Source organism: Corythoichthys intestinalis, chromosome 3, assembly GCF_030265065.1.
Source record: "Corythoichthys intestinalis isolate RoL2023-P3 chromosome 3, ASM3026506v1, whole genome shotgun sequence".
Taxonomy (NCBI): domain Eukaryota; kingdom Metazoa; phylum Chordata; class Actinopteri; order Syngnathiformes; family Syngnathidae; genus Corythoichthys; species Corythoichthys intestinalis.
The window spans coordinates 39,008,571-39,036,086 of NC_080397.1; the positions used below are offsets into that span (position 1 = coordinate 39,008,571).

Consider the following 27,516-nt stretch of genomic DNA (forward strand, 5'->3'; position numbering starts at 1 on the left):
TGGCAGCCATTGCCAGGCAATGAGTAATTTTGGACCATTTAAGGTCATTTACCTGTTGATTTTCAGTTACTCCCTGTTGATTTTGGGGTATTTTATGGGTCACTTGCTGTTTATTTTGCATTACAGAACAGGAAGTGACCTGGGAATCAACCAAATGAATTGGCAGTGACTCAAACTCAACAGGAAATGACCTGTAAATGCCCCAAAATGAAAAGCAAGGGACCTGTAAATGCCCCGAAAATTGGACCGAATGACTGTGAATGCTCTGGTTTTGAATGAACGAACATTCCCAGTCTAAATTGATTGGGCGTCGAGCACCGTCAACGGCAGCCTTTTTTTTTTTTTTAATTGACACCTTTTTAAAAAGATATCTCGATTCTTGACAGGAGCATATCGATAACCTTTTGGGATACAAAGTATCACGATATATCACCATTTCGATATTTTGTCAAACCCCTACTGCCAAACCTCCCAGTTTAACTAATTTGCTCCAAAAAACGTTTAAAAACGTTCTATTTTTAATTGTTTCAGTGTCCCAAAATATGTCTTTTACGTTTTTTTTTCACATTAGACATCTCTAGGTTCTGATTCAACTTAGCTCCAAAGCACAATGCTGAAAATCCATTTTAAAGCAATAAAACTGGCCACTGGAGGGCAGTAGCGCATTTGGCAAACCGATTCAACGGAACGATCGGCCGGGCCGCACGGCCGGCACGCCGGCGGCAGACGACTGAATGGACGTCGCTGAGTCCGTGCCGTTGACAGTGTCCCGCGACTCAGCCGGAAACGCGCTGGCCAAACCAGTTCCCCCCCAGGAACACAAGTTCCCCAGGCGAACTCCACCACGAGGCAGTGGTCACCACAAAAGAAAGACTCAAAAAAATGTTGTCTTTATGAGACAGGCGACGATGAGGGAAAATTTTACCCCTGCTGTCGCAGCCACAACAGCGTTATCGCTCAGTTCAATGAAGTAAATAAATTGTTACTTTGCTATTAAAAGCTCTATTTGTCTTGTTGTTTATGTTACTTTGTAAAAGAAAACCATTATTCAGATGTTTGGGATGTAACTAAACCAAAAAATAGCTGTGTTAGTCAAAGTAATGTTTGAAATGTATGCGTTTACAAAAAGTTCAAATTCTCTGTTTTTTTCATCAGAAATTGGAAAATTGCTCAAACTAAGCTATTTTTTAATGCTGATTCCTAAAGAATGGAAAAGATATGAACTAACTTTTTTTCCTGCTGAAAGAAGAGAGTCTAATCTTTCTTTTGGTGGGTTCCATGCAGGGGTGAAAGTGGGCCAGAACTGTCAGGAACGCAGTTCCGATATAAGATTCAGGGCCGGAACACAGTTCCGGTATAAGATTCAGGGCCGGAATGCTGTTCCGGTGCACGGTGCTTTAATTCCAAAAATATGACGGCAACTGTTAAAACACTATGTGAAAAAAATAATAATAATACAAAGCTGCCACACATGCATTTCATCTCCAAAAAGAAACAATCTACCAACATCATATTTACATACACAAGTGTTAAGGACAAGCATAATAAAGGGCTTGTGTAGCATAATCCGTTTCCACCGATATTTATATTTTATTCCACGGACGGCATGGAGGTTTCCCCAGCTGCTGCAGTTATTTGAGTCTGACGATGACGAGTCACGTCAATGTGCGAATGCACGCAGCAAAGCAAAACGCCTGGACTCATTTATCCATTCAATTGGCTGACATACTGACATGTGATCACCAGAGATAGTTAGCTCTGATTGGTTCAAATGTGCATGATTTCTGAAACAGCAAAAAAAGAAAGAAAAAAAAGTGTTGAATTGATGCGACAAAAAAAGGGCGATGCAACAGAAAATGGATCAAATCTTTCAGAGCAAGGCAAGAGTTAAGGAGGCTTATTTATCATATGTAGTTATATTTGCTCTGATGGGGAGGTTCAGACCATCTTAGCTGTCAATGTGCACTTTGGACTTATATTTCTTCATTTATGTTAGGCTACTTATTCATTTCCTATTGATTTAAAAAAGTCAATATTTGCGCGATCTTAATATATTCCATTTCACTCTGCATAATATAAGTCATTTGTACTTTTTCTTCTGAATGTATGTTACTTATATCTTTATTATTGAAAAACACAACAAAAAGTAAATGTTTACATTAACTTCAATTTTAATATACATCTTATGTTCTTAAGTAGTTAGGATTTGGCATTTACTATGTGAGGAAATGAGCGAAAATAAAAATTAGGAGATGGAGGTTGGGTTTGCTGTTTTTTGTTAACTTTTATTTTGCAAGTCATTGAAAAAATACAATTTTGAATGAAAATCCGTTTTTTGTATGTGTTATAGAAACAACTGACCAAAACAGTTTTCTTTGCATTTCAGTAGTTTTGATACCCAATAAAAAATAAAAATAAATACACACATACAATTTCTGGCTCCGTCGAGTTCCGGCAAGAAATTCTAACCACTTTCACCCCTGGTTCCATGTCTATATAGCAATAGAACAGAATTTTTTGTGGGCCTTGCAAAATCAGTCAAAATCCAGTAAAACGGCTGGGAGTGAATGAGTTAAAAGGATAGGACGTCTATCGCCGTCATGTTTTTTTTTTTTTTTTTTTTCTCCACAAATGTATCTACTGTCCATACTCACGCTGTCATGATGGCGGCCTGCAGGCGCTTCCTCGTGCTCATTAGGAGGTCATACACAGCTGGAGTGTGAAGCACCAAAATATGGCGCTATCCTTGTCAGCCAATAAGATAGCCGCTTGTAACAGGTTGCAACTGACGTCATCGGCGGGGCGGGAGCGCGCATTCAAGAAGGGCATGAGACGGGATTGAGCAGGCGGCGAGATCGCGCGCTCCTGTCTTTTCGCCAGACTGTCTCATGAGGAACCGGCTTACAGTAATGAGGGACCCGGAGCCCTGCGACGTGCTTGTCGCTGACCGTCCGACTGCATCGATGTGGATTATATCATGAGAAAACATTAGTTATTTCTCATCTCTGTGTGAGTCGCACAGCAGGGAGGCGTTGTTCGCTGTGATAAGTTAACGACGAGGACGGGGAGTCGTTGAAGAGAATGGATGAATTTTCGATGACAGGCCACTTCGGTCAGCCCAACCCAGTCCAAGCAGGGTGGGTTTATTCGGTGTAAAAAAAAAAAGAAAAAGAAAAAAGCAGTGGCTCGTCCTTCGTCTGCCGGGGAGACGAACTATGTCTGCATTCTGCCTCGACCTGAACTCGTCTGGCGCGGGTTCAGCACCACTAGAGCTGGACAGCGACTCCGCGGAGCCGGCAGCTCGTGAGCCCGGAGGCTGCCTGCGCCACGCCGGTGTCGGCTCCGGAGGCCTCGGCGTGGCGTTGGAAGAGGAACTGGCCATGCTCAGCGAGGAGCAGGATGAAGCGGGAGAGCTCTCGGTGGAAGCGAACGCCGACTTGCTGTCTCTCTTCCGACAAAAGGAAAAGGATTTGGTTTTAGCTGCCAAACTCGGCAAAGCTTTACTGGAGAGAAACCAAGATTTGACGAAGCAATATGAGAAAATGCACAAAGACCTCAACGACAAATTAGAGGTAATGAAGCGACTAACCGATCGATAATGCTCTTAGGTTTGGCTTTTCGTACTTACAATGCCCACGGTCATCGTTAGCAGTGATGTAAAACAATTGTGTACAAACAGTCTGCTTTTCTTTTGGGATTAATTCTTCACATTCTTAATTAAAATTCATCAATACAGCATGTCGACAGCTTACAACAAAAGTTATCAAGATACTTTTTCATGGCGTGCTTTGACAGAGGTGGCCATTTGCCTTGATTTATTGGTAAGCCAAGTATTGCAGGGAAGAAATCACAATTACTTTGGTCAAACTTCGAGCCTGAATTGGAGTAAGGGTTTGTTTATAATAAACATCTTGTGGCTTTTGTTCTTGTTTTTGAAATCCTTCACACGAGCCAACGTGCCCTGAGAAAAAACACGAGACTAATCCTCTCACCATACACGGCTCACTGAATCTACTGTACATCTGTTCAGCCCTTTGATCCATATTCATCCTCATAATGCAGCTCAGAGAAGTAAGCCGCTTCCCAATATCAGACCCATTGATGTTTTGGATTTTAAATTGTTTTGTTGCGTCCAATTTTAACTTCTTTGTTTATCTTCCTCTTAAGAGGAACACTGTCGTTGCAAACGTGTGTTGCTGAAAATATGTTACCACCTAGCACCTATGTACCGTAATTTTTGGATTGTAAGGCGCACCTGACTGTAAGCCGCCACCCACCAAATTTGGCACGAAAACGACATTTGTTAATAGGTAAACCGCACTGGACTATAAACCGCAGCTGTCCTCACTGTATTATGGGATATTTAAACCAAAACATATTAACCGGTAACACTCATAAGACCGTCATAATTATGACATGACACTTTCATGAGTAGAGGAGAGACTGTCATAAGACCAAATGAACCACCATCATTGTTTCAAGAAGCTTAGTTTGACCATCACTGCTCCCTTGCGGAGACAGTCAACCTCTGCTTTCAACTGCTGTCCACAGCTGTCGTCCAACATGCTTCCTAGCATGCATTGCAGCGCTACAGATCTAAATAACAATCCAAATTTATGTTCTGTGCTAATTAATTCTTCAGTTACTGTTCCAGTTGTTTTATTAATTGCTAGTTATAGTATTTTGGTAACACTTTATTTGACAGCGCCATAAGACTGTTATAAAACCGTCATTATGACATGACACTATCATAGGCATTACTGAATATTTATGACAGATGTCATTAAGTGTCATCCAGCAAATTATGGAACTAACTCCATTGATGTGCAGCTCGAATCTTTTACATTCATTCAAAAGTGAGATAATTTGCTGGATGATTTGCCTAATTTGTCATAAACTGATCATAATTATGACATGACAATGTCATAAGCACTAATAAATGCTTATAACATACAGTATGTAATTTAGTATCATCCAGCAAATGGTCTCATTTTGAATGGATGTAAAAGATCCGAGCTAGCCATAGATGGATTGAGTGACATAATTTGCCCGATGGCACTTAATGACATCGGTCATAAGCAATCATTAATACCCATGACCATGTGGTGTCATGTCGTTGTAACGGTCTTATGACAGTCATATAACACCTCTGTCAAATAAAGCATTACCTATTAACCCAAATAAATCAATAAATAAGCCGCACTGGGCTATTAGCCGCAGGATTCAAAATGAGGGGGAAAAGTAGCGGCTTATAGTTCGACTATTACGGTTAGGTTAGCAGCACCCAAGGACTCACAGAGCAATGTTTCTCATTTTAAAATATCACTAGTGCCAGTATACATTGATAACTATTTATTAATGTAGTAATGTAGTATATGTGAATTAATGTTAAGTAATGTATTATACAGTTGTGGTCAAAAGTTTACATACACTTGTGAAGAACATAATGTCATGGCTCTCTTGAGTTTCCAGTTATTTCTACAACTCTGATTTTTCTCCGATAGAGTGATTGGAACAGATACTTCTTTGTCACAAAAAACATTCATGAAGTTTGGTTCTTTTATGACTTTATTATGGGTGAACAGAAAAAAAGTGATCAAATCTGCTGGGTCAAAAATATACATACAGCAGCGCTAATATTTGGTAACATGTCCCTTGGCCATTTTCACTTCAATTAGAAGGTTTTGGTAGCCATCCACAAGCTTCTGGCAAGCTTCTGGTTGAATCTTTGACCACTCCTCTTGACAGAATTGGTGTAGTTCAGTTAAATTTGATGGCTTTCTGACATGGACCTGTTTCTTCAGCATTGTCCACAATTTCTCAATGGGGTTTAAGTCAGGACTTTGGGAAGGCCATTCGAAAACCTTAATTCTAGCCTGATTTAGCCATTCCATTACCACTTTTGATGTGTTTGGGGTCATTGTCCTGTTGGAACACCCAACTGCGCCCAAGACCCAATCTTCGGGCTGATGACGTTAGGTTATCTTGAAGAATTTGAAGGTAATCCTCCTTCTTCATTATCCCATTTACTCTCTGTAAAGCACCAGTTCCATTGGCAGGAAAACAGCCCCACAGCATAATACTACCACCACCGTGCTTGACAGTAGGCATGGTGTGCTTGGGGTTAAAGGCCTCACCTTTTCTCCTCCAAAAATATTGCTGGGCATTGTGGCCAAACAACTCGATTTTTGTTCCGTCTGACCACAGAACTTTCCTCCAGAAGGTCTGATCTTTGTCCATGTGATCAGCAGCAAACTTCCGTCGAGCCTTAAGGTGCCGATTTTGGAGGAAGGGCTTCGTTCTTGCACGGCAGCCTCTCAATCTATGGAGATGCAGAACACACTTGACTGTGGACACTGACGCCTGTGTTCCCGCAGCTTCTAATTCTTGGCAGATCTGCTTTTTGGTGATTCTCGGTTGAATCTTCACCCTCCTGACCAATTTTCTCTCAGCAGCAGGTGATAGCTTGCGTTTTCTTCCTGATCGTGGCAGTGACAAAACAGTGCCATGCACTTTATACTTACAAACAATTGTTTGCACTGTTGCTCTTGGGACCTGCAGCTGCTTTGAAATGGCTCCAAGTGACTTTCCTGACTTGTTCAAGTCAATGATTCGCTTTTTCAGATCCATGTATGTATATTTTTGACCCTGCAGATATGATCACTTTTTCTGTTAACCCATAATAAAGTCATAAAAGAACCAAACTTCATGAATGTTTTTTGTGACAAAGAAGTATCTGTTCCAATCACTCTATTGGAGAAAAATCAGAGTTGTAGAAATAACTGGAAACTCAAGAGAGCCATGACATTATGTTCTTCACAAGTGTATGTAAACTTTTGACCACAACTGTATATATTATAACCTAACCTTAAGTATGGTATTAGTTCACGTGAATGTACCTCATAAGTATTACTTAACCTTAATTAACCATTACTTAATGTTTTTTGGACCCTTATAGTAAAGTATAGCACACGTATTCCTTAACTAAGAAATCATAAATGCTTGAGTTCCCCCCTCTTAACCTTTATTAACCATTACTGAATGCTTTTTGGACCCTTATTGTAAAGTGTAGCACATGTGTCCCTTAACTAAGAAATTCTCAAGTCCCCCCTCCCAACCTTTATTAACCATTACTGAATGCTTTTTGGACCCTTATTGTAAAGTGTAGCACATGTGTCCCTTAACTAAGAAATTATAAATGCTTGAGGTAACAAACACCAACCCTAAACCCTAACTCTATATAGGCCTACAGTATATATTTTTTAAATTTTACCAAACTATTAGTTACTATCCGGTTATGCATTAACTAATGCATTAACTAATGCATTAACTCATGTTAATGAATATATTAATAAATATTAGCTAAGCAATTAAATTAATTATTGTAATGTTACTTAAACATTATTGTCTTAAAATGCATTTACTAATGCATTAACTCATGTTAATATATTAATAAATGTTAGATAAGGGATTAAATGAATTATTGTCATGTTACTTAAACATGAGTTATTGTCTAAAAATGCATCAACTAATGTTAATCAAGGGACCCTTATTGTAAAGTGTTACCAAGAATCCTGTATTCAAATGTTTTAATGTATGTTGGTGTAACTGTTATGAGTAATTTCATGTCTCTTCTGGCAGCACTTGGAGCAAGAGAAGCATGAATTGCGTTGGCGTCTGGAAAATCGAGAGGGGGAGTGGGAGGGCCGCGTGGCCGAGCTGGAGACTGATGTCCAGCAGCTGCAGGGAGAACTGGAGCAACACCAGGTCCAGCTAAGAGAGGCTGACAGGGACAAAACCAAGGCCATCAGTGAGCTATCCGAACAAAACCATCGATTGCTGGAACAACTTCGAAGGGTGAGAAACTGCATGTGTGTGCTTTGGATATAAAGCTTCAGGTAGCATGGAAGATTTAATTAGTCTGGGCTTTGCGTCACATGGCCTTAAGTGCTCGTCCACGCTACAGAGAACCCCATGCAAAGACAGCTCACATGTTAATTTCTTCCTACATTGGTTGTGAAGAGTCTCACAACCAATTCAAATCTGCCTGCTTGACATAAGAGCGCAGCCAGGTGCACAGGGGCACCATTTGCCATCAGTTCGTTGGTCATTTTCACTGCAACTCATCAGTGTGAAAGGTGTGCTTCTGAAGCTCATCTTGATGAATAATTTAGAGTGATTGGCTGCCCTGCGTGCTGCAATACCTCTCAAAATATTAAAAAGTATTTCAAAGCAATTATTATGAATATCATTAGTAGGAATTGGACCCAGATAGTGCTGGGTGATATAGCCTAAATTTGATAACTCAGAATTTTTCTGGATGTGACTATTCGATTTACTTGTTATCTATAACATTAAAATTAAGACATTTATTGAACTGAACTAAACCAAATTGGTCTACATTATACATTAGAATGTGTATGAGAATAAATAACTTGTCCCTTTATTTACCTTTTGTCAAAATTGGCCCAAATGACCAGCTACAGCCCTTGGCTGAACCCTTGCTTGACATGAATAAGACTTGTGTCTCATGCATTGACACATTGATCTTGGACACTTCAAACGTACTTTGTGGTAACAACCATAAATTTGGTGCCAAACGGTGGTTTGCCTGTTGTGGATTGCGTGTAGACATAAGAGCGCAGCCAGGTGCACAGGGGCTTGACTCCCTATAGACCAGTGCTTCTCAATTATTTTCTGTTACGCCCCCCCAAGGGAGACGTAAATGTTTCGCGCCCCCCCAAACTCTCTGCCGCCACTGTAAATAGTATCATTTGTCTATAAAATTACTATTATAAATACGCATCAGCTTAACATTGTCTTTTTTTCTTCTAAAGAAAAAAAGTAACATAGATCAACTTATAATAAAGTATAACTTTATTAACATTGTTTTGTTAGTAACAGAGAAGACTTGACGCGCATCAATTTGCCTGAAATTTTAAAAAAAAAAAAGTCACATCCAAACTGTAAAAAACACACTCAAGGTACATTTTTGACCATTTGATACAGAAAAATAAAATGTAATAAAATCAGTAAATAATAACAAATTAAAATTGATTAGAACCATTCACTCATGAGGACAATATGTCAAAAAATTTGACCGAAAAAACAAAACTGAATAAAAGAAAAAAAGAGTGTCCTTGGACAGAATGACAGTTTTTATTTGTGCTGCTCACAGTATTACCTCCTTTGCAATAGTGTGGAGTTATTTTGCAATGAGCATGCGAACAATGCTCAGTAGTTTACTGATATAACACTGACAAAGCAGGACGATTGTTGGCAATATTCGGCACGTTTTCGCTGAAAAACATCAAGCGGCTTATCAATGAGATTGGGTCTAATGTCTTTAAGTGGCGTCTTAATTGATTTGGCTTCTGGCTGTCCGCTATAATTGTTTTTAGACACAGTAAACAGTGGTCTTTCCCATCACCCACTGTATTAAAAGTCAAAGCTAAAAGGCAAACGGCACGAAAAAAGCGCATTCTCGGCGGCCGAGGTAGAACCGTAGGTGAGGGCGGTCGTCGTGACGATCCCATGCCGAAAATGGCACTTCTCGGGCGGCGACATGAGAATCGGACAAGACAGTGAGTCGCTGCATGAGTGAGTCCGGTTGGAAAACGGCTTTCGAAAACGGCGGCGGCACACTGCTCTTCATATCTGTTTTCTGTGTGTGCTGAGTGCTCTTTCTTAGTTCAAAAATACTGCGTGCACTCTGAAAATGAAAGCGCCACTGCCACCCACTGAGTGGATGTGCAAGTACACTTTATTCCAGTACGGGGGGAAAAAAAAAAAAAAAAAAAAAAAGCATATTCCCCGAGGTCACACGCGCCCCCCCTGGCATCGCTCTGCGCCCCCCTGGGGGGGCGCGCCCCACTATTTGAGAAGTACTGCTATAGACTAACTCGAGCAAAACGACCAGAGATACCCCGTCCGCCATTGCTGGAATGTGCCGCGAGCAGATGCTTGAGTTGCCAACCATCCATTTAAATATGGGATAGTCCCGTATTCAGAAACAAAAGTACGTGTCCCATATTAAGCTTGCAAGGGACCAGTGTTGTTAATCTTTCTTTTAAAAAGTAATTCATTACAGTTACAAATTACTTCTTCCAAAAAGTAATTGCATTAGTAGCTCAGTTACCTGAATGTCAGAGTAATTAGTTACTTGGCAAAGTAACTGGTGATAATTTTCATGTTTTTTTCTTAAAAAAAAAAAAAAAAAAAAAACAGGTCACACAATGTGAAGTTTAAAGGGTTTTTGGGACAATTGGCCCTAACCCAATTCTTTACCCTAAATTTAACTAGACGCAGGGGTATTGCGGATATTGCGATAACTAGATAGTAACCTTTGCTATGTGTGGAAGTCATTTAATGTTGTGAATCAACCGTTAAAGTTGTTAAAATTGCTCCCGTTATTGGATTAGTTCCCTTCTGTCTATTTTCGACATGTGTAAGTTTTAAAACTGTTTCATCATTTAAGGATCGATTTAAGTTTTGCCGATTTCGGAGCATTTTAGGTAAAAAGTTACTTAGGTTCGCTCGGAAGGTTCTCTACAACAGAGCCTTCCTTTGAAGTCTACTGCTTTAAGATAGCGGCTGTTTACTAACGCATCTAGTTCTTTATTATACATGTTGCTAATGCCGCCGTGTCTGTCATTTGCATCTAGTTCTGCATATACTGTATGTGATATCTACCGAAGCATCATGTGGGCGTAGTTTGTAGGCTATCGGCTACAGTCAGGTATTATTGGAGCCACCTAGCATAGTAGCATCGCGCTTGCAAAGGCGTCACATTCCCTTGCCTCCTCCCCACTCCTGCTCTGCTCTCTCGTCTCCGTGAGTCCGTCTTTTTCAGACTTTTCTCGCGTCAGTCAACCAACATCGTAACGCATAGTAACGCACGCCTTTCACGCCTCAGTAATGGTAATGGCGTTGCCAAGATGAGAGAAGTAATTAATTAGATTACTCACTACTGAAGAAAATAATGCGTTAGTAACGCAGTTATATTTTAACGCCGTTATTAACAACACTGCAAGGGACGCACTCTGTCCTGTATTGTCATGAAAATCGAAAATAGTGTTTGATTTGTACAACGAACAAATACTGCTATGATGCTTTTCAAGAATATGTAGGGGAACACATTCCCCCGCCTCTCCAGTCTTCTGACCAATGAGCTGACAGAACAATGACAATCCTGCTTAACTCGTTGGTAGAGGAACTGTGGGTTGTCATTATGATACCGAAAGACAACATAGAATGTGGGCGATAAGAAGTTTGAGTGGAGCTTGAGTAAAACGCATGTTCAGTGTTCATGTGTACTTTATTTTCACTATTTGTACTATATTTTTGTGTTCTCTCAATTTTATTTGCATTTTGACTAGAGATGTCCCGATCCGATATTTGGATCGGATCGGACGCCGATATGGCAAAAAAATGCGCATCGGTATCGGATCGGAACACGGGAAAAATTCCGATCCAGACTTCCGATCCAGTTTTTTTTTTTTTAAAGTCCGGTCCGGGTTTTCCAGCGCACCGATTTACATAATCCATTCTAGTTTTTGCTTCGGTTTCCCTAAAATCCGGCCCGCATTTTACGGCACACCTTCAACACACTACATTACCGTCTCCCAATTTACCGAGAGACTTTATCGGTAAGAATGTCAGCTGTGTGGGATCATTTCACCTTAAAGGACGACAAAGACCAAGAGGCAGAGAGCAACATATGCCACAATAAAGTCAAGCGTAGTGGTAAAGCTGTAAGAAGTTTTAATGCAACCAACCTAATCAAGCATTTAGCGAAATACCACCACAAACAATATGAGGAGTATGTTAAGAAAACCGAAGACAAAAAGAAAGGTCCTACGCAACTAAAACTGGCAGAAACTATTGCTATGCGTGACAAACTGGCACTCGACAGTCCCAAAGCCCAGGGAATAACAAGAGTCATTGCCAAAGAATTCATTCTGGATGACGAGCCATTATCTCACGTGAGTAAATACGCACCATCCAACACGCGATTCGGCCGCTGAAGATTCGAGAACGATTCACAAACATCCAAATTCCGATTATTTAAATATGTCAAGTAAAGCGGAACTAATACACAGCGCGGTCTTCGGGACGCAATGAGAAACTCACCGCATTGCGTCCCGAAAGTAAACATAACTTGTCTTAGACCCGGGTAATGCCAATGCTCAACTCACGGCTTTAGCTCAACTCATGCCGCTAGATAAAAAACAGAAGAATACCTGACTTCTGCTGACAGCCGCAACAAACTACGTCAACGTCGTTTTACTGGAGATAATAGATATCATATGTATATAGAACCAGATGCTACACGACAGACTCGACTATGTTAGCAACATTGAAGTATTGAAAACCAGATGCGTTAGTAAACAGCCGCCATCTTAAAGCAGAAGACTTCCCTAGGAGGCTGTTGTGACCCTTCCAAGCGAACCTAATTAATTTTTTATCTAAAATACTCCTAAATCAGCAAAATCTTGACTTGACTCTATCTTCAAAACAGTTTTTAAACTTTCACATGTCGAAAGTAGACAGAAGGGAAATTATGGAATAACGGGAGCAATTTTAACAACTTTAACAGTTGATTCGCAAAATTAAATGAATTAAATGTAGTTTAAAGCTGCTGATACAGAATGGGGACTTGAGTATTTTATTTACTGTTTTAAAATGTTAACTTGATACTGAAATAGTTGTTTATTTAAACCTAAGAGGCTTTTTATACAATTTTTGTAACTAATGCACGAAACATTAAAAGCATCCAATAGCTTGGGGGATTTGTGGGATTTTCCACTGAGGTTGTTGGTGCTTTTTTAGACAGTTTACAATATTATTTGCACGTTTTACTGACTGACTATGCCATTTCTGTTTGTTATTTATAATGTTTTGTGTTTGTCACTGAATAAACAGGTCAGTTTTTGTTACCAACCGCTGTGTGTTATTCAAACTCACCTAATTCAGCTGGCTAGTTGTTATCAAGGGTACTAAAACCTTTTTCAACATGAGTCTGACAACTAAGTAAGGAGGCTAAATAACTTTAAACTTTAACACATGCTCAGATAGGTCGGTATCGGCCAGTATCGGTATCGGATCGGAAGTGCAAAACAATATCGGTATCGGATCGGAAGTGCAAAAACCTGGATCGGGACATCCCTAATTTTGACATTATATTTGGAGTGATTATTTGTGAAACTCTTATTGCTGAGGGGACTTTGAACGCACCTCATTGTCTATGGTTGCACTTTTTAACAAGTATTAAAATACATTGCCAATAACTGTTGTTTTTTGACGTGCTTATATCACTCAAATATGCACCTAATCAGGTTTGAGTAACATTGTTATATTACAATTTATTAATAGAAAAAAATAAAAATAAAAAAGAATACCGTATTTTTCGGACTATAAGTCGCAGTTTTTTTCATAGTTTGGCTGGGGGTGCGACTTGTACTCTGGAGCGACTTATGTGTGAAATTATTAACGCATTATTATATCATTTCACATGTTATTTTGGTGTTTTGGAGTGACAGTGATGGTTTGGTAAACTTGTTAGCATGTTTATTATGCTATAGTTATCTGAATAACTCTTTATAGCTATGTTACGTTAACATATCGGCCACGTTCGCATTTTGTTGTTCATGCATCATGTAACATTATCATACTGTACATTTATTCAGCATGTTCTCTATTTTAAAGTGACGGTTATCGGGCTGGGCGGCTCTACCAATGAGGTGTCCCTTATTTTTATTTTCAGGGAGTTGGCAACTCTAGCAGCAGCTAATGTTACTGTTTATACTATCTGACGCTGGGTTGCTACTGAGGTGTGTTAACACCCCAGTCATGGCGACCACCACTAGAAAGTGACGTCCACAAATCTCTACTCAGATTAGTCTATTGCAGCAGAGGAATAACTGCACCACGAAAATGAACTGTGTTGTAACCCAAGTCACAAAGGCAACAGAATGTGCACAATCAGTTTAACTTTCATTAAGCAGGGCTTTTTGAGCTCTGTCTCGGCCATTGTTAAGCTAGCATCCCTGGTTGTTGTTTGCGATTTAGCACATTAAAAGGTCTCAGAGCAGCATTTTAGATAGGACATGGTCTTACTTTAATCCTGAAACATGGAAATTTGTTAGCCTTCTGCAATAACTACCTAGTAGGCTTGTCTTTAGAGTAATTTGCAGCTTTAATTTACCATCTTGACATCAAGCTGATTTAAAGAGAGGAACAAAAGAATTAGGGGGAAAAAAATAATGATTTGCTGGGACTATTACATATATACATATTTACAATATTTGCAAAAGCACAACTTGAATTATCCATCCATCCATTCTCCGTATTGCTTCTCTTGCGCTGGTGGTTCTCTCAGTTGATTTTTAGCTGCAGCAGTTTGCCAAAAAAAGGGGGTATATTCAGGACACAGTGAATCTATATGAGCACAAACAATGAGCAACACAAAACTAGTGACTTAGGGCATTAGTCTGTCAGGAATCGCTACACCGAATCACTTTATTGGCACCGTTTTACGTTGACTATTTGCCGATGCTTTGATGCTCGCTTGGTAGAGCCAAGCCTCCACAGCAAAGAGGCCAGGAAAGGGTACAAATGGCACATGGCAAAATGCCTGAGAGCTTTGTACCCGAACACTAAACATTTAAATCCCTCTTTACAATATTGTCGACAGCATCATGTGTACATTGATCCGTCGTTTGAGAAAAGAGGTTTGCTGCGCCACAAATGCTGATGACCGACTTCTATTTGTTCTGTCATGTTTTAAATTGTATCTTGCGCCCAGGCTTCCTCTCATCTGCATCAGATTTTTATTAAAATCAGCGACTGCCCCAAAGGCATCCTCATATTTTATTAAAAAAGAACGCAGAACCAATCCATTGATGCAGCTGTACAACAATGCGGTAACGTGTAAATATTCATGACAAATTTTCCCTAGCAGGGAAAACTTATGTTATGTTTACTGCTACTGTGCAACATTCCTAAGAGTTAGTAGACTGTGTCAACACAGATCTCACGACTCATTTCCTTTGCGCAAGATGGCAACCTTGCATAATAGAACAAATGAGGTCAATCACAGTGCTTGGTTGTTTATTCCACCCTTTTTCTAATTGGCTTGCGTTCACCCATCTCCTCCCTGCCTTTCATTACCAAGCAATGGGTTGTCACTAAGTGATGTCAACTGTTACAACTCTGATTGGATGGTGAGAACATAAACTCCCTCTGGGGAACACATGATATTTCCATTTGTTCCAACAATCCTCTAATTGTTGACTCTTTAAATGAAAACATCTGATGAGTATCTAATTAGGATGAAACAATAGCTTTAAATGTTTCATTTGCAACACAGAAAGTGCAATAACACTCAACTACGAGAACTACGAGTTAAAAGTTTCATCAATTTCATACCAACATGGTAAATGAAAGTAAAACCATACCAACAATGGTAAAGGCCTCACACACAGGACAACAAATTATAAATGGCAACAATAACTATACCAACAACGGTCACAGACAATATACCAGCAATGGTAAGAAACAACCAGCACTCATACCAAGACAATTTATTGATGTAATTAAGACCTTATATCAGTATACTGTGACCAGACCATAAGTTTGTATAACTTTTAAAATCTGTAGATAGTTTGGCATCGCTTGTGTTGCATTCCCAGATTATTCCAAATTTTCACTCCACACACAGACACACAAAAACATTTACGAGTTGTTCAAATTTTTAGTATTAAGAAGTCTCCATATCCTCTTAAGTTATGACTTCTTTCATTGTAAAAAAGTTTTGTAACTTAATTGGTAATACTTTGTTGAATGCTTTATAGAGGATTATTGATGTATTATACTTTACAAGATCGTTAAATTTTAGCAGCTTTGATTGAATAAACAAATTATGTGTGTGATCCAAAAACCCGACCTTATGGATGATTCACACGGCCCGTTACTGTAAGGTAACTTAAGGATTTATCGTGCTCTGATAAGTGTATCTCCAGACTTCAACTAACTAAATGAAATGGACAGCTTGAATGTGAGTGGAAGTGATCGTTTTATATATTCAATTTTTGAATCCTGCGCCATGAAAGTGAGTGACTTATGGCTTCAGTCTCGGGTTGAGGACGAATGCGAATGTGACGACACCCGGGTCAGCATCTCACAATAAAGCATTGCTCTATAGCATGAAGATGGACTGCGGATTCAGCTGATTTTGCGGATTATTTATTTTATTTTTGCCATCACGCCAGCCAAACAGCTGCAGAAAATTGTTGCTGCACCAGGGAGAGGCGTGTGAGCCTTTTTGGGTTTCAAAAGCTTCCCGTTCACCGCGGATATTGGCCAAAACAAGCCCGACTACTTTGGGACCATTGGATTTACGAGGAAGTGAGCAAACATCGTATTTTATATTATGTCAAATACTGGGATCATGTCACACATTTTAATACGGAGGTTGCTTGCATTTTGTTGCTGATTGTCCACAGAGAATATCCCTCGGCCGACCTCCGGCGGCTTGTGTGCACACCCCCCTTTATACTCGGCTTATTGCCCTCTTCTGTCAAATTTTCAACCCCATCAGAAATTGCAACTTTGTATTAAAAATGGCCGCGGCTACAGCGATTACAAAGTAAACACTACAAACTTTATTTAAATAAAGGACTATTTACTTACGTTTGATCATGGACCGACATATAGAAGAATTCTCCTCAGACACATCCTGCTATGTTAGCTGCACAACAACTGCACGCAGCTCTCTGCTTACGTCTGCGCCGTGTAGTAGAGAATTATTTTATGCCATATTCGTGTTGACCATGTGGCAGCTACGCGCTCACCGATGTACGAAGGTACTTTCCAGCTGCTTCCCCGGCGAGCTCTCCTGACCGTAGCAGGGGAATGAGCTGTAACTTGCTCGCTGACGGGCGGGTTGCCGATCGGCAAAGACAATCGACAACCCCGCCACTGTGTGAGATGATCCGGCATTTTTGGTGAAATTTTTCCCTTTACACTTCAAATAAGACTTTAGACGTCACTGGCTAGCTGTCACGCCTCTTGGTTTGTTTACATTCTCCGAAGCCGTGGCAGGGAAACGACAAAAGCCTTACTAACTACGGTGGCATAAAATATCATTCGGGAGGTGAAACAGTCAAGGTGAAGTTGACAGTTTTGACTATTATGGAGTAATTTTGTCATATCGTACTGAATAAATGCATTTTTATTAGTTCATATTCTATTTAGCACAAGACTGTTATTTGTCAAGACCATACCATTTATATAGCAATTGGGGGAAAATACTTCGATAAAAAGAATATCCTGTAAAAACATTGGAGTAGAGAGACTGAAACAATGACATTTTGCGGCTCTCTTCGTCGCATTTTCCTCGTTCTGAACAATTCCCCCTCTAGGGGCTGAATTCTGAATCAGATGAAACCATGACCCTGCCGACGTCATCCTCCTGTTGAGGACGCTAGAGTCCTATAATGGTAGGCATGGCCAAACGGCAGATTAATAGACTAATTTCTCTTAATCTGCGCTTTGCCAAATTGTTGTATATAGTCGAATCGTCTCAAAATATGATTGTAATTCACATAGTAATGCTATTTAAGACTTTTTTTATCCTGTCGAACGCACTTTAAACCAAAAAATATTACAGCTCTAAACTGTGTTACTTTGAGATATCTGGGTTTAAAACTTGTTTCCACTGAACAGGATTTTTATTTTTCAAAACATTTTAACATTATACTTAAGTTCCAATTTGCTAAGTTAAAATACATTTAAAAAAATAACAAAAAATAACATAAATATTCTAAATGAAATTAAATGCAGTTCTTTAGGTGAGTCTAAACCCACAGCCACAGCTCAACATTATTACTATCAGAACAAAAATAATTGAATTACTTTCCATATAAAGCATGTTTGTATGACTTGTATCATGTTTACATTACGCACACTCTCTTTCTCAACACAGGCAGCTGCCAGAGAGAAAAAAACAAAAACAAACACGTTTTACCACCACTAGACATACTAAACACACTGGAGTTAACTCTCGTAGCTGGTGGGAAATGTTCATGACAGTGTTTACTAAACTTTAATTTTGTATAAATGCGAATCCTATTGGATGTATTGCCTCCTCGGCAGCCACCCTTCTCAAATGTTTCGGTTGGCCCTCCTCCTCTAAGCCGCGGCCGTCTGTAACTTTTCTGTAGCCGAAGTATTCCCATACCAGCGATTTCGTTTTCTACGATGGGGGAAAAAGTTCAGGAGTTTCACCTCCTCCAGCACATCGTGTAGCACAGCTGACTCACTGACACTGAGCAACAACCGGTGGGGGCGGGTTGAGCCTGGCAGTTGCAAGCAAGGGATTTCTCTGTGCATTTTTGGGACATAAAAAATAGCTAATACTATAGGGACGGTATAACGTAGTTTTTGAGATTTTGAAACTGTGATGTTTTCAGACCACGGTATACCTTGAAACCGGTAATCAGCACATGTCGATCCGCTACTGGATTAACCCTTACTCTATCACAAACGTAAAATACGCTTTTTAAAACTTTTTAGGCCATTTGTTTTCAATTTTATTTATTTATTTTTTTACCAAATACCACTATTCATCATGACCAATGTGAAAATGGCGTAGTAGAGGCCCAAAGTATTATGTTGTAACTGGTTAACCACACTAAAAACATGTATATTTTACACAATGTTTTGGATATTCGAACACAACAACAACAACAAAGGCAACAGGAATGATATCGGAGTTTGCAACTACTTACAAAAAGATGGTTTTGGTAGCAGGGCACTTGAAAGGAAGTGATGTAAACCATGGAGTAAGATGCAACAAAGAGGGGATTAGGCTATAATCCATGGTAATAGCCTTGCCATATGCATTTAGACAGTACCAGAACAAGTTAGCCCCTCACTCAAGTTAATTGCTCACAGCAGGTAACAGGTTTTGATTTATAAAACAATCTCAATTTTTAAATCAAATGGTAGTTTTTCCTTGTTGATGTTTGTGTGTGTCCCTACTCACAACTATGGTGAAATAAAAGCTGCATTAACTAAATTCTCAATAGCTGCAGAGAAATAATTGCAATTCTGGTACCCTTTTTAGGCGCTCTAATTAAGTGTGGTGTGCATGCAGCCAGCAGACCACATGTACAGCTCATCAAAAACCAGCAGAATGTCATTAATCCTTTATAAGGCAAATGACTATTTTTGGTAATTAACAAAAGAAAACAAAAACATAACCCCATAAAGACATATTTACATTTGTTATACAAGTGTGACCTATATGACCCAAATGTTAAGTGCACATATGTGGACACCAGGTCTCAGTTATATACATATATATGGCGGAAAACTCTCAAATGACTTGAAGTTCTGTTCTAATACCCCCAATTTGGCCAACTTTTAAAATTGTCTGATATGCATGTGTGATACATCATTTGAAAGCTTAAAATCTCAATTTTCTGGGGAACGAAAAATTTTGAACAGGAGGGCATTTAAAAAAAAAAAAAAAAAGTTTTTAAACAGCAAAACCATATCTGGAGGTGAGAGCACGCAAGAGCAGAATTACAGACGCCATGACTTTAACGAGATATTATCACGTACCTACCTTGTTTCGATCCAAAATCTCCATGTAGCATGTATCACTGGGTGTCAAGACACAGCTGTGAATGGCCACAGCTGGATTTTTGGGGGATTTTATGGGTGAAACATGGTAACATAACAAGGGTCGCGATGCAGAAATCGCAGACATAAAGGAGTGGTCGAGATTTTCTTTTTCATATATTTACCCTTTTAAACATTTTTTTTCAATTTTCCTTTGTTTGGATCGATTATTTATCATCTAACATTTTGGAGAAAATTGGACAGTAACAAAAAAAACAATACAATTAAGCGATAGTTATGAGGTAGATATCCGTGACTTTTTTACAGACACAATTTTTTTCATTATGACGTCATTTGTTTAAAAGTTTAAAATATGCGAGTGAATAATTTTCTAAAGTCCTTTTTTTAAAATGAAATATTAGATATCAATTATTGATTCAAAGATAAAAATGACAGACATTTTGAATAATAAATATAATTAATTACCTTCGTTTTATGGCTAGGTTGAAACAAAAGCGGTTGCATGACGTCTATCAATGGGGTTTCCAGGCTAAAACGGACAAATTAAAAATAGTTTGGGGGCTTAATTTGCCATGAATCCGCTATGGCAGCATATAGGCATATTGTTCTATCAAACATAACATTTGTTTTGGCTTAAAATACAGCAGTTTCTTTTAAAGAGGAGTGCAAGAGCAGAAACTGCTTTTTCAGTCTTGTCTGTTTTCCGCCATATAACCATTTTTTAAATTATTAATCATTATTGTATTTTATTACATATATAAATATATATATTTATTTATGAATTAATAAAATTATAACATTAAGATGGAAAAAAAACTGGAATACACTTGTTATGGCTGCGGGTAGCACTCTAATCCATTTTGTTGTTGTTTTTTTTAGTAACTTTATAGTCATTACTCGCCGCCGGCCATTGACAACGATGGGCATCCAATTCAATTAAACAGAGAGAGTCTGGCAGCGAATTATCGCAAATCCCACCGCTCACGGGCGCAGCCAGTATGTTATGTCAGTCACACCCTCGCATACACACTGGAGTACAGGTGCATTTTATGATGGGAATTAATGATGTCGCAAGGACCCAAGGAACGGTGTGTAATTTGGGATACTCACATTTTATTGGCTAAAATGGTAAAGCATTGATAAGTCTGCCTGCATGTCAAGCTGGACACTTCCTTGAAACACTGGCTTTTATTTACTTTTCTCCACGATTACACATCAGAAAAATTAAATTCTGTGTGTTGTCTAGACCACGGGTGTGCAAACTATTCCACAAAGGGCCACAGTGTGTGCGGGTATCCATTCCAACCCATCAAGAGGAAACTTTTTCACCAATCTGGTGTTCAGTTGATCGCAGTCAGGTGCTTCTTGTTTCAGCAGAAACCTCATTGTTAAACTGTCTGTGTTGGATCAGTTGGAACAAAGACGAGTCGCAGTACCGCCCTTGAAGATCAGTTCGACCCCCCCTGGTCTAGAGTGTATGTTTGTGTTCAAGATAGCCCAAGAACGAAAAGCCAACGAAAAACTGTACAATCTTGCAGGATTTGCTTGTAATATCAAATAGAAGGGGTGAATACATTTTCGGGTAATGAGGTCAAAAGGTCACAGAGATCATAAAAGGAATTTCGCGATAACTTTATAACACACTAGCCTTTTTAATTAAAAATTTTAGCAAGGTAATAGTGGTAACAGTGGTACCTCGACATATCATCGCATCGACATAAGATCCTTTTGACATCCGACGTAAAATTTGACTCATTATTTGTCTCGACATGCTCAAAATACGACGATTTATGACAGCGTCGCAATTTCATTGTTTTCCCGTAACCGCACAGGTAGTAGTAGTACAGGTAGTCCCCGGTTTATGAACGAGTTGTGTTCCTGCGCTGGCGATGTAAACGGATTTCCATCAACACTTGCAGAATGAAACTATATTAATATGAAATTAAATCAGTCTCATCTTCAAAAACAGCAATTCAAACAAGTACAAGTAGCTGCTGATATAGCAAGAACAAACGATTAGCATGTATCAGATAGCGTCCGCACATCATCAAAAACAATTACATATACTTGAGACGCGTTTTCGACCACAATTGAAAACGCACAATAAACAGTACAAAAGGGGTTATATACAGCCGTCACCTCTGGATGCTTCACAAGCAACAAATGTGTGCGCAAGCTGTCACCTCCTCACTCAGCTGCGTACTTATGTGTGCGTGTGCCGTCACCGCCGTGTGTTGGGTGGGCGGGTGTGTAAATGTTCTCATGTGCGGAAGTACAACCTGCTCTACCCTTCCTGCGCCAAAATAAAAGCATGCATCACGAAACAAAAGTTAAAATTAAAAAATAAAAGGAATGACGAGACACAGGCCTCGTAAAGTCCGAAATCGCCTAAGTCAGGTCCGTCATAACCCGGAGACTAACTCTATTATTATTATTATAATTCCTATTTATATTTAAAATTTATTTGTTTTGCTATGTGTACTTGCTATTTGCAATTGTTACCTGCAGTATTTATTAAGGTTTTGGCATAGTTTTTGGGCTGCAGAACGAATGAATCGAATTATAATGTATTCTAATGGAAATTCCCGCTCTATATACGACCATTTCGATATACAGTGGGGTAAATAAGTATTTAGTCAACCACTAATTGTGCAAGTTCTCCCACTTGAAAATATTAGAGAGGCCTGTAATTGTCAACATGGGTAAACCTCAACCATGCCAGAATGTGGAAAAAAAACAGAAAATCACAATGTTTGATTTTTAAAGAATTTATTTGCAAATCATGGTGGAAATTAAGTATTTGGTCTACACCAAAAGTTCATCTCAATACTTTATTATGTACCCTTTGTAGGGCTGGGCGATATGGCCTTAAACATGTATCACGATAAATTGAGCAGATTTATCTCGATAACGATAAATGACGATAAATTCGCCCAAGCGGACTGTTATATAATTTGAAAATCTGAATCAATGCATGAAATACAGATTAACTATTTCTTGTTGATTTATTTACCAGCATTCAATTTGATATACTGTATTTAACAATTGTACATGCAGTCTAAACATTAAGTTTATAAAAATGTATTGTAAGCAATAAGAATTCAAGTATGACATTTATAACAGCGTGTGTGACTTGAACAATGTACATTGTCAAAATCAATATGCCTGTGCAAACATGTAATTGTAACACAAATGACTTGCAGCTTGAACAGTACACTTCAAAAAGACAACTTATTGTTAATGGCTGCTGTGACATAATTATTAAATACAAGTGTTTACTTTATGGTTTAAGGGTTTTTTCCCCGCAGTGCATTTTTTAATAAATGCACGCACAATAAAAATAGCTGGGGCCATTTCTCGGTCATTATAAGTCAGGGATTCCCCTATATTCAACAGATTGTGGCGCACCGCCACACTAAAATGAAAGCCGCCACGCCTGGCAAATGAGATGTATTTTATTTATTTATTTAAATTAAAAAAAAAAAATTTAAGGCCGCTTCAAACTAGCGGCAGCCGAGTGGGAGGAGTTCAGCGGACACCTATTCATTGTGTATTGTAGCCTAATGTTCGTAACTATGCAGGCCCCCCCCTTAAGAGACGCAAGGGGAACGAGTAGGAAGAATGGGAGAACGAGCGAGATAGCGAGAGATAGCGGTCGCATGTCGTAGCAGCCCGCTGTTATTTTGTTATTGTTTTTCTTTATTATTGTTACCACAATAAAGTGGGTAAGCAAATACAGACTTCTCTCCTTCTTGCCCATATCCGGGGCATTACAATAATTTGGATCAGACTTTTCGGCGAAAGTGAGCGGTGGACGGCCGTCTTGGACGGAAAGCAAACTTTGACTAACTTGCGCTGAGAGACTGCGGAGAGGCGGGGCCCAAAATAAAGCCTTGCTCTATTTTCAGAGCGTTGGTCACAGTAAACGATTTATCAGTTCAAGCAGAGTAAAATGATACATATTCACGGTACAAGAACGTCGTTTCTGGTTCCATCGATTGGTAAGAAAAGGCTGTTTGTACGAGTGACGTGTGGGCGCTCCCGTCAGGGGGGACATTTCACGTGGAGTGGCTATTTTTCGGCACAACACCGGCGCGCCAACTTCAGACAATTACGGCTGACGAAACTTTGATAAATGCGCCCCCCCACCCAAATTTCGCGAGCTCTGGGACACTCGAAAAATGACTCTCATACCTCTCCTTGCTAAGTTAATGGTACCTCGACGTGCCTTTGTGTGGAAATTTAGTTTACGAACAACGGGGAAAAAACTATTCACCTTCTCACCGAATCAAGTAAAACTCTTTACACGGCTATTAGAATTCCCCCAGTGCTCTAAATGGGTCAGTTGACAGAAGGACTGTTATTGTTGTGGTAATGTAGTACTTATGAGGGTCAAATAAAAGGAAAAAGGAGGACTACGACGGTGGTCTGCAACCCGCGGCTCTCGGGCCGCATGCGGCTCTTTAGCGATGCTTCGGAGCTTTTTTTTTTTTTTTTTTTTTTTTTAAATGGAAAAAGATGGGGGAGGGAAATATATTTTTTTGTTTTAATAGGATTTCTAGGAGGACAAACATGACACAAACATTCTTTCAATTCATTAATATTGTAATGAAGTTAAACTTGTGGTGGCATAGTACAACAGAGTAGTCACGTGGTGCGTCATTCTCTATAGGATCCACTGCAGGGAAAATAAACATTTAATCATGAAGGCTAATTACGTATTTCTAGCCAACTTAGTCATTTCTATAGTAGGCTAATATAGCTAGTATCGATATTTATAAGGCTTGTACAAGGCTTTTAATTTTTTGTGGCTCCAGACATACTGTATCAGTTTTTTTTGTGTTTTTTTTGGGGTCAAATATGGCTCTTTCATCAGTTTGGGTTGCCAACCCTGAGTCACTACGAGATGTAAGTCGTACTATTGCCACGAGAAAAAAAGTCGCATTAGTACATCGGGTAACGTAGCTGTAATCAGCTACGCATTTTACATACATGTACTGTAGCTGAGAGGTACAACATTAGCCTGGCTAATGAAATATTTCAAATATATCTTTGTTATGGTTCTTCTTGGGGGAAAAAATGAAGAAAAAAAAATTCGCTGTGGCACGACATGGTGAGGCTGTCCGACTCCGATGCAGCCCACCACCACAGCTTCAAAAAATCCTAGGGGAAACACTGTAAGTTTTGCCGTTGGATTGTACTTTATGCTGAATGCTTTACCATCACAAAAGCTATCAGAGGAATCACACACAGACAGATACAAAATAACGCCACATAGTAATTGCTAGATGCAGTCCGTGCCCAATCCACTCATTAGGTTCAGCCGTTTCGACAAGGTTAGAGCCGCTATCCGACTCCATAACGTTCATTTGTAGCGTTAGCCGCTAGCTAGCGTTAGCCTGGCTACCAGTAGAAAGCACTGAAAGCACCATCTCCGGAAATCGTGAGAACAAAGGAGGACAGCGGGTGAAAGCCCGTCTGGATGCCACCAAGAGTCTACTAAATGTCGGTTGAAAGTTTGGTGAACCTCCCTTAAGCCACACTCCATCACGTTTTGCTTGTAGCGTTAGCTGCTAGCGTTAGCTTACCGGGCTTTTGTTTGATTGGCTTCCTGATGATCACGTGACTCCCTACGTAAGCACATTCACTGCTTCTTAAAGGGGAATGAACATAGACGAACAACACAGAATCAAAGCGGGATGAAAAGACTATATTTTCTTGTTTTATTAATTTACCGAATCTACCGACATGGTCAGAATTATGTCGGTCATCGTTAAGAATTTCGGTGACGGTAAATTTTCGATTTACCGCCCTGCTCTAACCCTTTGTTGGCAATAACGGAGGCCAAACGTTTTCTGTAACTCTTCACAAGCTTTTCACACACTGTTGCTGGTATTTTGACCCATTCCTCCATGCATATCTCTTCTAGAGCAGTGATGTTTTGGGGCTGTCGTTTGGCAACACGGACTTTCAACTCCCTCCACAGATTTTCTATGGAGTTGAGATCTGGAGACCGGCTAGGCCACTCCAGGACCTTGAAATGCTTCTTACGAAGCCACTCCTTTGTTGCCCTGGCTGTGTGTTTGGGATCATTGTCATCGTGAAAGACCCAGCCACGTCTCATCTTCAATGCCCTTGCTGATGGAAAGAGATTTTCACTCAAAATCTCTCGATACATGGCCCTATTCATTCTTTCCTTTACACAGATCAGTCGTCCTGGTCCCTTTGCAGAAAAACAGCCCCAAAGCATGATGTTTCTACCCCCATGCTTCACAGTGGGTATGGTGCAATTCAGTATTCTTTCTCCTCCACACAGGAGAACCTGTGTTCCTACCAAAAAGTTCTATTTTGGTTTCATCTGACCATAACACATTCTCCCAGTCCTCTTCTGGATCATCCAAATGCTCTCTAGCGAACCGCAGACGGGCCTGTACGTGTACTTTCTTCAGCAAGGGGACACGTCCTGCAGTGCAGGATTTGAGTCCCTGGCGGCGCATTGTGTTACTGATAGTAGCCTTTGTTACTGTGGTCCCAGCTCTCTGTAGGTCATTCACTAGGTCCCCCTATGTGGTTCTGGGATTTTTGTTCACCGTTCTTGTTATCATTTTGACGCCACAGGGTGAGGAGGGAGTTGAAAGTCCGTGTTGCCCAACGACAGCCCCAAAACATCACTGCTCTAGAGGAGATTTGCATGGAGAAATGGGCCAAAATACCAGCAACAGTGTGTGAAAAGCTTGTGAAGAGTTACAGAAAATGTTTGGCCTCCGTTATTGCCAACAAAGGGTACATAACAAAGTATTGAGATGAACTTTTGGTATTGACCAAATACTTATTTTCCTCCATGATTTGCAAATAAATTCTTTAAAAATCATGCAATGTGATTTTCTGTTTTTTTTTTTTTTTCTCCACATTCTGTCTCTCGTGGTTGAGGTTTACCCATGTTGACAATTACAGGCCTCTCTAATATTTTCAAGTGGGAGAACTTGCACAATTAGTGGTTGACTAAATACTTATTTGCCCCACTGTACAAACCAGGTCTTAGAACAAATTACTGCAAATTCGTATTTAGAAGTACCGCTCTATAATGATAAAAGGGTCGAAGGTCATAGAGGTCAGAAATATGGTCATGCTTTGAATTTGCACCTCTGGTTTCAATTTATCAAACAACATTCATTTGCCTGGGATGCACATAGTGTCTCTTTAATGTCATCTGTATGCCAATGATCATCGTGTACTGTAACTGGCAGCTTCCTGAGAACAGCTACAGTATATGCTAATCAAGCACAGTCAGGTGTGATGATCCCATAAAATTTGCTGATGCAGGCAGGGATGCTATAGCACTTGATTACCCAAGTATAAATGTTCTATTTAGTGCTTCTGGAAGAAAGCCCAACATTTGGGCAAATTGCTGCTTTCGTGGGAACGGTTGTTTTATCATTTACGGGAACAGAATTGAGTGGGAGGATTGACACGCAGTATAAACATCGCCGATGAATTTCCCGTCAAGGTGATGATAACAGTTGTTTGTCTCCCTCTATGTCATACAGAGTAGTATGAGGTTACAATGTGTGTGTGTATTTCCATCTGTCCTAATTGTTTCTAGTTTTTCTTCATTCCAATGAGTATCTTACACCTTGTCCAGGCTGCAGAGGTGGAGAGGCAGCTATCCACTCAGGTCCATTCGTTACGGGACGACTTCAGGGAGAAGAGTACGTCTACAAGCCAGCACATGACAAGATTAGAGACGCTACAAGCTGAAGTAAGACATTCCCAAGACATTTGCATCTGTAGAGTTTCAAAATAGAAATAATTTAATCAAACTTTACATTTAGAGGTTGAACCTCGTCCAGTTGTAGAACTATTTGA

At 39.7% G+C, this 27,516-nt stretch overlaps 1 protein-coding gene across 4 annotated transcripts in view; it reads left to right on the forward strand.

Annotated features, from left to right (window-relative positions):
• The first annotated feature begins 2,837 nt into the window (after positions 1-2,837).
• Positions 2,838-27,516, forward strand: part of bicdl1 (BICD family like cargo adaptor 1) — a 38,982-nt gene continuing 14,303 nt past the window's right edge. For all 4 annotated transcript variants that reach the window (XR_009062671.1, XR_009062672.1, XM_057831050.1 and 1 more), the window contains exons 1-3: positions 2,838-3,572; positions 7,642-7,857; positions 27,293-27,409. Coding sequence is in view for 2 of the 4 variants with exons in the window: in XM_057831050.1 (XP_057687033.1) it covers positions 3,216-3,572; positions 7,642-7,857; positions 27,293-27,409 (690 nt within the window). In the remaining 2 variants the exon portion in view is untranslated. The remainder of the gene's footprint in view (positions 3,573-7,641; positions 7,858-27,292; positions 27,410-27,516) is intronic.